At 41.9% G+C, this 9,193-nt stretch overlaps 1 protein-coding gene across 1 annotated transcript; it reads right to left on the reverse strand.

The window, feature by feature from the left end:
• Positions 1-3,580: 3,580 nt before the first annotated feature.
• On the reverse strand, positions 3,581-8,805 carry MTRES1 (mitochondrial transcription rescue factor 1). The gene is made up of 4 exons (XM_030448752.1): positions 8,731-8,805; positions 6,069-6,507; positions 5,148-5,220; positions 3,581-4,046 (listed from the first exon to the last, which is right to left on the reverse strand). The coding sequence occupies exons 2-4, from the start codon at positions 6,497-6,499 to the stop codon at positions 3,870-3,872; spliced, it is 681 nt and encodes a 226-aa protein (XP_030304612.1). The 5' UTR covers positions 6,500-6,507; positions 8,731-8,805; the 3' UTR covers positions 3,581-3,869.
• Positions 8,806-9,193: the final 388 nt, after the last annotated feature.

Here is a 9,193-nt window from a genome sequence, read left to right on the forward strand (position 1 = left end):
TTTACATCCGTTTAAATGTTTCCCATTGGTTTAAATAATAGCAAAACATGCACAAACTGGATATCAGAGCAAGTATGGCTATAATAAAATTAAAACATTTTACCAAAGATGAAGAACCATTACCACAATGTCTGCATCCTCTCTTTTCATTTCAGTGCATAAATTTAGCAAATTGATGTATCAGAAACCAAGACTTCCTCTTGTACTTGTATGCTACCTAGCACCTCTGTGAAGTTTTTTACGTGCACTTTTACTGGAGATAGAAAAATGACAGAAATTATTAACAGCTGCTTAATTTGTTGTTGCAAATGGTTTGCCAGAAGGTAAGAAATATAATTGTAGTTTCTTATCTTAATGTCGTACATATTTAACCACTTAGTGATGTGAAGGTCCCAGAAGAATCTGATGTATGTTAACTTCTGTAGAATTTACAGATGTTACTAGCTAGCATACAAATTTGAGACATACTGGCTTTTACTGTAGATGTTAACATTAGGTCAGCATATCAGTCCATTCTTATTATCATCTAAGTAGTGACAAAAACATTTTCACCTTTTAAAATTATGTTCTTGAAAGTGGGTATTGAATGGTTTTAATTTTTTCCCCTATAAACTTCTAAGTGCTGTGTACATTCCTTTTGTCTCGCTTTTCACAACCCTTTCCCATGATTCCCATAATCCCTTTGATTGTATGTTTTAGAATTGGTATCAAGAAAACACAAACATATGAGCAGTGACACAGTTCACTGATGAATGGTCTTGCAGTGCATCAGAAGTACAGCCTCCTCATCCAGTTGGTCAGTCATGTAAATAAATTAAAGGTATATTATTTTCATACAAGAGGGATGTTGTCTGCTGAATGCTTGACTACGAGCAGGAATTTTTTTCCTGTACAGAGATAACCTTAGCTAGCTGGGCAATACATAAGTGAAAATAACATGATTTACTGCAGCCATTTAAGATTTTTTTTTTTTGTCTTTCACTTTTTTTTGTTTGTTTTAAAGAATAAACCTGTCATTTTGAAAATGAGGCTGTGTTAGGAAGACTGCAAGATACTGAAGAACATATGTAGCCATGCACACAATGACTTCCTATGGGTGCATATTATTTTCTAACTACTGTCCACCCTGTTAAGGTGAATATCAAGTGTCTCTCTCTACTTCACAAATATATCAGCTTTAGGTGAGCTTCAAATAGGCCACTTCTAACAGCTTTCTAAAACAAACAGTGCAGTTTATCATAGCTCTATACTTTTGTATTTTCTACAAATTAAAAACTTTTTAGAAGCTCTGTAAAAGATGTAAAATGGCACATCAAAAAGGAGATCGAGTAGGCATCAGTTTATTGCCTGTTAACTGGAGTCAGCTGACAGAATCAACAGGTTTGCAAATAAGCAAAACCTTTTACTTGAAGACACCCACTTTGTTATGCTAATGCATTACAGCCACCAAAGTCTTTCATGTTCCAGGACGTATCTGTGACTGCTTTTTCTTGTCTTCAAAATGCAAATAATTTATTTCTAGATCTGTTTTTTAAAAAATCTGTCATTTGTCTCCTTTCTATTATTGATACTTACATTATAGCAGTGAGAAACAGAATTGTGTGCTCAGTGCTTTACAGAGGCACACCAGGTCCAGATTTCATGCTGGAAGGGGATAACATGAATTCTATATGGCCTCAAGAAGCACAAAAATTTATATGCATGTTTTGTTTATAATTAATCTTTATCCAGTTTCTGTTTCACTGAATAAAGGGATGTGAAACAGCTGGAAAATTCAGTGTCTTAAGCTTGCCTGCACTGAAGGTGGGGTTCCTACTTACTAGGCTCATTTTAGTTGATTAAAATCTACGGGAGAACAAATGTGGCAAGTTCAAGCCAAGGATTTTTCTGAGTAAATGAAACAACTCCATCACTTCATCACTTTCGTTGCCAAAATTTCTTCACTTCCTTGGTTTGGCTTTTTGACTTTTACCATTGTTACTGCAACTCAGCACCAACAGTTACTGTTTTTTTCCCCAGGAATATTCTGAAAACATCCTTATAAATGTGCTTGAAGTTCTTTAAAATTAATAGCTGAAGTGATGGCTTAGTTCCCTCTCTTAATTCTCTATTAAAATTATCTCGGCTAAGAAAGTCACACAAAGAAATAAATCCCTCTTCATTCTTTCCTATTTTTTTTAATCCGAGTAAATATTAAGATAAATTTCTAGTAATAGTGCTTTCAAAATTGCTGGTTTACTCCCTCCATTATAAACGTCAGTGATAGTCATAATTTCTTAGAGAAAATTCTCACAGGATACATAATACTCATTATCATCTTTGTCACAGCTGACAAAAATCCTGTTTTGAGAGGTCTCTCCTGCAGCAGAGTGCTGGCTGAAGGAGCTGCCCTGGGTTGGCCAGTCCCAGTGATGACTCCTAATGAAATCAAAACTCCATCATATTCACATTTCCCTTGTACCCCAGTTGACTGGCAGGAGATCAACCCTCACACTATTGTTTCTGTGCAGCATATTCCTTTTCATTTTTGTCATTTTCTAAATGCCATCTTTTCTAGTTAGTGGCCTGTGAGATGGGCAGACAACCTGCTTACTCCATTTCCCAGTCTGTTCCATGATGGAGCTGTGGTTCCCACTGAGTATTTTTCTTTCATTAACAATTTGGAAAGAAGAACTCTGAATCTCACAGGAAGGGAAGAGCTGTAACTGAAGGGAAGTAATGCTGTTCAGGAGAATATGACACGTTCTTTTCCTACTTCTCCCCCCACCTAAGGCAAACATGAGTGGAACAAACCTGTTTGGGGGTTGGTTTTTGTTTTTTGCTTTGTTTTTGTTCTACTAGGTCTTCCTTCTTTCCTGTTGAAAAATTTAAAATGACTTTCCAGTAAAAAGTGGGCAAAAAATCACTATGTATCCAGTAACACTCAGATTTGTGTTTACAGATTTGTGTTTATAGATGGAAACAAAATAGTGATTGCTGAAGACTGGAGAAACATGAGGTGATTAACACACACACACACACACACACACACACTGATGTCAAACAATCACTGCAAATTTCCTTCACAGATCTCATTATGGCAAAACAACTGTTGGTCATTGGTTGGTTCCAGAGGCATTTTGTAGTAATGGGTGCCAGTCCTCACTTCTTTGGGAGGCCAAACACTCTTAATCCTGACACTTTCAGGAATGTACCGCTTGGGTTAACTCATAAAGTAGTGCTGAATAGTAAAAATCAGCAGTACAGCACACATCTCCTCTCTGAGCTGCCTTCTCCATGAGAGCAGAGTACCTGCAAGGATTGATTCTCTGTTAGCATGAAGGTTCCTGCTTAGAAATATGCAGCTGCAATCAGTATCCTTTTGTATTCCTGGCACAGCAGCACATGCAAGCATGGAGTTGGTATTGTTAACCAAGATCAAACCAATAATGACAAAGGAAGTAACTTTACATAACTGGGATTTTTATCCCTATTATCCCTAACTATTTCCTGAAGCTAGCCTGGAAAAAAAGAAAGGAGTTCTGCTAGTTGTGATGTCAGTTTTCATGTAATCTTTCTGATTAACAAAACTAGACAGCAATTAAACACCAATCAAGTTAGCCTTTATTGATCCACTTTATATAATTTTTTCAAGGAAACTGCCTGGGAATGCAAGGATTGGATCTTTTATCCCATAATACCATGAAATAAAACTAACAGCAAAAAGTGACAGGCTTATTGCATGAATACTGATGCTCACAGCAGAGGGAGATAACATTCCAACACAAACCCTTATAAAAGGGTACTGTAATTTTGTTTAACCAAAATTCATATTTAACAACAAATAGAGTTTTCTGCAAAAGTCTTAAGCCACCACATGCAACTCCCTGTTACTTAAGTACATCCTGCTTGGGCACTTTTAAGTTTTTCCAACGCCTCAAAATTATTTTATATTTTTCACTTTCAGTTTTGTTAGATACTTTTTTTAAGACTACCCGCATAACCACAGCAGCTCCTGTTTCTTTATCTTCACCAACTATCAAATCCAATGTGTCACCAATTTTCACCTGGAAACAAAAAGAGAAGATGAGTGATTATATATATTCCCTGGGAGCAACAAATCCCCACAGCCTACATCCTATTATGATTTTGTTCTTTTCTTTCCATTTAATATTCTTATCTGCCACGAGAGGAGGAAGGCAGGCAACATTAAAACTACCACAGATCCTCCAGCTGTGAACTTCTAGGAAAGCCCTAACAATAAGCAAGTAAATGTCTCATGACCTTTTCTACCTAAACCTTTACCCTGTTCCATGATGAATACTTAACTCTGGGAAAAAGGTGCCATACAGTATGTTGTGGTTTGTTTTTTTTTTTTTTCCCCCAAAGGGAATCCTGCCAATCTTTCTGTATCAATACAGACACAGAACAGCAAAATGCTGTTCCCCCTCATTCACTTAAACCTGTTTAAAAGTGCTTTAAAAACCAGAATGGTGGTTAACTGTTCCTTTCAAAAGTCACAAAAGCCATACAGCTCTCAAAAAACAGCCTTAACTTTAGGGGACCAGAACTTGGACTTTTCTTATTGCCCTTTGATGACAGTGACCACCCTCACATAAAGGGAGGGTAGAAGTATATTTGTCACCATTCTGGTGAGCTCTGCTGTGAAAAACTGCAGTCTGCAACCTTTCTGGCTCTTCCCTGAAGTGTGTTCCTATGTGCTTTACTACAGATAGAATGACCTTTCCTCAGCTGCTCCAGTTTCAATCCCATGCCACCACCAGACTTTCTCTGATTCGTTAATCACGTGCCTGCTCCATTAGTACCTCAGGTTTAATAATTCCTGCTCTATCAACCTCACACATCTACCATTGCTTCCTCCAGCAACTTAGAAAGTTCTGCCCTTGTTACCACCTGCCTTTTCCTGACTTGCAGGCTTAGATTTTACCCTCTAATACCACAAGTCTGCCTTAGGGAATAACACCTTACCCAGGGAATTAGAGTTACACACAAACCTGGAAGTGGTGTTAGCAATGCTACTCATTCACCTTTGCAGAGCAATTTAGTGGTTAGCTCTTCTGACCCAAGTAAAATGAAGGTGAACAAGAGGTCATGCCTAGTTATTTTCTTGTACTCTATTAAAAGATTTAAATTTAAAGAAGTCTTACAGTTCTACTTTTCTTCCATAGTTTTTCTCCATTCAGCCTGAGTTCATTATTGTAGAAGGCATCTTCTACTTTACTGAAGAAAAACAAGGTTTTATTGCATTTACAGTGTGCAGCAGAACAAATGCAATTGTTTCTTTAGAGATACACAAGAACACCACTCATGTGAAAGGCACATTACCACAACTCTAATCTGCACATAAAGGATACCTCTATTTAAGGTAAAGAAGAAGAAAGCTGTTCATAGATATCAAATTAAATAACAGAGTACAGTTGCTCTGTGCCAGAGGTGCAAGCAATAAATAGCTGTTTCTAAAGACCTGTCTCCTCAATATCCAATGAATAATGTCCCCTTCCCTGCGTTGTCCAGATTAATAATTTTTAAGTGATCAAGCTACTAATGCTCTGTTTTAACAATGTTGCAATATAAGGCTTCTGGTATGAGGAATATGATCAAACACTATAACATACTTAGACTGCACATTGACCTGGTTGACTGAAGCATGTTAGGTTTTAACTTAGCACCATTTCCTACAGCCAGTAAGCAGTGTATTATTTTATTCCCTCAATCTCAAATACTTTTGATTTTCTGATTAATCTTTTTTGTGTTACTTAGTACAGTATTTTCCATTTTCTTAATTTTAAATAAAAACACTAACTGATAGAAAATGCCTCCAGCAATCTTAGAAATACTGCAGACAGTGAAGAGCAGAAAACATGTTGTTTCAAGGGAGGTAAAGTGAAACAAACAAAACCACCCGTACATACATCCAAAACCTATTTTTAGACAGTCAAAACAGCTACACACACAAAAAAAAAAAAAAATCCGAAATACTGAATTATTACAGCCATAAAATATGACATATGATATGAAAGTATGATGTGAAACCTTTCATATCAGCAAATTGTTTCTTCCATACTTACTTTCTTGCCATGTCTAGACCAGCTTTCATGACCACATCATATCGAAGAGACTGTACAACTTTTTCAAGATCCTTGTAATCTTTTACTACATAGGGGTCATCTTCATATTCATCTTCCAAATCACTTTCCTCTTCTTCTTCATCCTCTTCTTCCTCTTCTTGTACAGTCTGTCTGCTCCTTTTAGAGCTCTTGGTACTTTTGTTCCTCAGAGAAAGTACTGAGATATACTCTGGAGAAAGTCTTACTGCACAGAGTTTTTTTACTGGGGTAAAGCTGAAACATCTTCTGTAGTTTACTGTGCTTGCTTGACAGTTACAGAATATGCTTCTCCTCCAAGAGAGACACAGTTTATTAGAGGGGAATTTCTCCCACAGTCCAAACCAAACATTTAGTTTTCTAAAAGTAGTGATGGGGAGTCTGAAGCCAGTCATAGCATACCCTAAAATAAACAACCATACGTAAAAACTAGCAACTGCTTTAAATATTGCAAAGATTTATTCATAGTTACTATTTATAAGTAGCTATTACAAAAATATTATTTTCTGGTTCCCTATAACCCCCTATGTGTCTCACCTAAAATCACAAGGCTACATTACACAGGCTTTATGATCTGCCTTTCTCATACACAACCTAGCATTACTAAAACACCAGATGAAAAACAAACACTAAAACCCCCAGGGGAATACTCCATTCATCATTCCTTTTCTAGTCTTTCACATTAATTGTCCAAACACAATTGTGCCATTTTTCTCCATATCTAATATACAGTTCTCAGAAGACACAGAAACAAAGCTAATGACGTAATAAAAAGCACAGGGATACCTACATTTATCATGGCTTATTCTCAACAAAACCAACTTGCTCCATACAGCAAGCAAGTAAACTCCACCCAGAAGAGTGGAAAGCTGCTTAACTTCAGTCTCTACTCAGGCCACAGAGAACTCCTGCATGGCAGAATGCTGCACAATGCCACCCCGTTTCCTTGGATGGAAAAAGGCATCGTGGTAGAGCTGAGAAATAACACTGCTCTGTGTACTGTGCTGACACAGAATCACAGAGTGGCAGGGGTTGGAAGGGAGCTCTGGAGATCATCTAGTCCAGTCCCCCTGCTAGAGAAGGTTCTCCTACGGCAGGTTGCACAGGATGGTGTGCAGGTGAGTTCTGAGTGTCTTCAAAGACTCCACAAGGTCTCTGGGGAGCCTGTTCCAGTGCTCCTGGCAATCTCAAAGTAAAGGAGTTCCTTCTCAGGAACTTCCTGTGTTCCTGCTTGTGCCCACTGCCCCTTCTCCTGTCACTGTGGGTCATGACTAAAAAGACTGGCCACATCCTCTTGACACATGCCCTTTAAATGTTTGTAAGCACTGATAAGGTCCTCCCTCAATCTTCTCCAGGCTAAGCAGACTGCAGTGTCTCAGCCTTTCCTCCTAACAGAGATGTTCTAATTCTAATTCCCTAATCATCTTTGTAGCCCTCAGCTGGACTCTTACCAGTAGCTCCCCGTCTTTCCTGAACTGGGGAGGCCAGAACTGGTCCCAGTACTGCAAATGTGGCCTCACCAGGGCAGAGGGGCAGGATAAATCTCCCTCAAATTGCACTTAATGCACAAACCCTTCTTAATGCACTCCAGGATACAATTAGCCTTCTTGGTCACAAGGGCACATTGCAACAAAGATACCAGCTACAAGTCTCATCTGCAAGCTCCCCAGTACTGCTCTGTTCTGGAGCCATCTCCACCCTGGGAAAAACAGATGGAAACGCCCCCCAAAAAGCTCAGATGGCTTTCTGCCTTAGAAACCGATTTACATTCCCTCCTAGCTAGGTGGAGCACTGGCTTTTATTGCAGTTTTATAGGTGCGGAAACACGTGTCTACTTCGTGGGACTGCAGTTTGTTTTCCTTGCACCCAGATGAACTCTGCAGAAAGCTGAACCAGATTTTTTTTTCTTGGTAGGGAAAAAAATAAACAGGAACAATTATTGGCCATATAAAATGAACTACAACTCCCTTGGCTTTTTTTTTTATGTAAAGTATGTGACGTTAAAATATATGACATTCAGTTTACAATTTAGGATGGTGCAGTCCTCACATCAGCTCCTCCTCTGTTTGGACGCAAACTCCTAGAACAGTTATTTGAATGCGTAAACAACTATTATTACTTCTTCTTACTGCTCCAGCTCTCTCTGTTCCCCGCAGGCCAGCGGCCACAGCCGACCCCTGAGGCAGCCTCTGCCAGGGCGGCCAGGAGCACCCCCATGAAAGCCAAGGGCGGACTCCTCCTCCTCCCCTCATGGAACCTCAGGACGGACGGACTCCTCCCCCCCCTCCCTCCTGCCCCTCGGGGGACACCAGGCCGAACGCAGCCGAAGGCGGGAAGCTCGTTCCGAAGCACGCAGCCACGCCAGCGCCAACCTTCTCCGACCATTCCCTCCGCCCGGGGACGGAGCCTGACCCGCCGCTGAGCCCCGGTGCCGAGGAGAGGCCGCGACCGGCGGGCAGGCCCGGCCGCCGCCCACCCCACCGCTGAGGAGGCCACGCCGAGCCCCGCAGCTCCCCCCGTCCGGCGACCTTGGAGCCGCGGCGGAGCCCGCCGCTGCCCCGCGCCCCGTCCCTGCCGGAGGGGAGGCGAGGCGAGGCGCAGGGGTCCGCGGCCGAGGCGCGGTTACCTGGGTCCTCCGGGCGCCTCGGGCCCGGGCCTGCCGCTGCCGTCCCCGCGCCGCCGCTCGCAGGCCAAAGGCGGAGCCGCTTCGGCCCGGACTCGGCGCCCTCTGCCGGGGCTGGGTCCCGGCGCACCCTCTGTGGCGGGGGGATCCGCGCCCTGGGGCGGGAAGGTGAGGGAGGTGGAGCGGAGGTGCCTTCTCCCTATCTCTGCTCTCCATGCCCGGCGGCGTTAGGAAGTGGCCGTGGGACTGGGGGACGGAGGGCGCTGGGGGAAAATGCGGGCGGGACCCCTCCCGCCCCCTCCTCAGCAAAGCGGAGCGTCCCGGGGGAAGGTCACAGCACCTCGGACCCGGCCTCCGCCCCATCACCGCCGGTCTCCTGCCACACCGAGGTTTCCCCGTTATGAATTCCCCCATCGCTATTTTTAACAGTGTGTAGCTTTTCTGTGTACCCCGTTTTTTGGGGGGG

Source organism: Calypte anna, chromosome 3, assembly GCF_003957555.1.
Source record: "Calypte anna isolate BGI_N300 chromosome 3, bCalAnn1_v1.p, whole genome shotgun sequence".
NCBI classification, from domain to species: Eukaryota; Metazoa; Chordata; class Aves; order Apodiformes; family Trochilidae; genus Calypte; species Calypte anna.

Coding starts and splice junctions, on each gene's coding strand:
- MTRES1 (XM_030448752.1), bottom strand. CDS start 6,499: ATGACTGGCTTCAGACTCCCCATCACTACTTTTAGAAAACTAAATGTT. Junction 5,221..6,068: donor GGTCTAGACATGGCAAGAAA/GTAAGTATGGAA, acceptor GTTTTTCTTCAG/TAAAGTAGAAGATGCCTTCT. Junction 4,047..5,147: donor TATGGAAGAAAAGTAGAACT/GTAAGACTTCTT, acceptor TTTTGTTTCCAG/GTGAAAATTGGTGACACATT.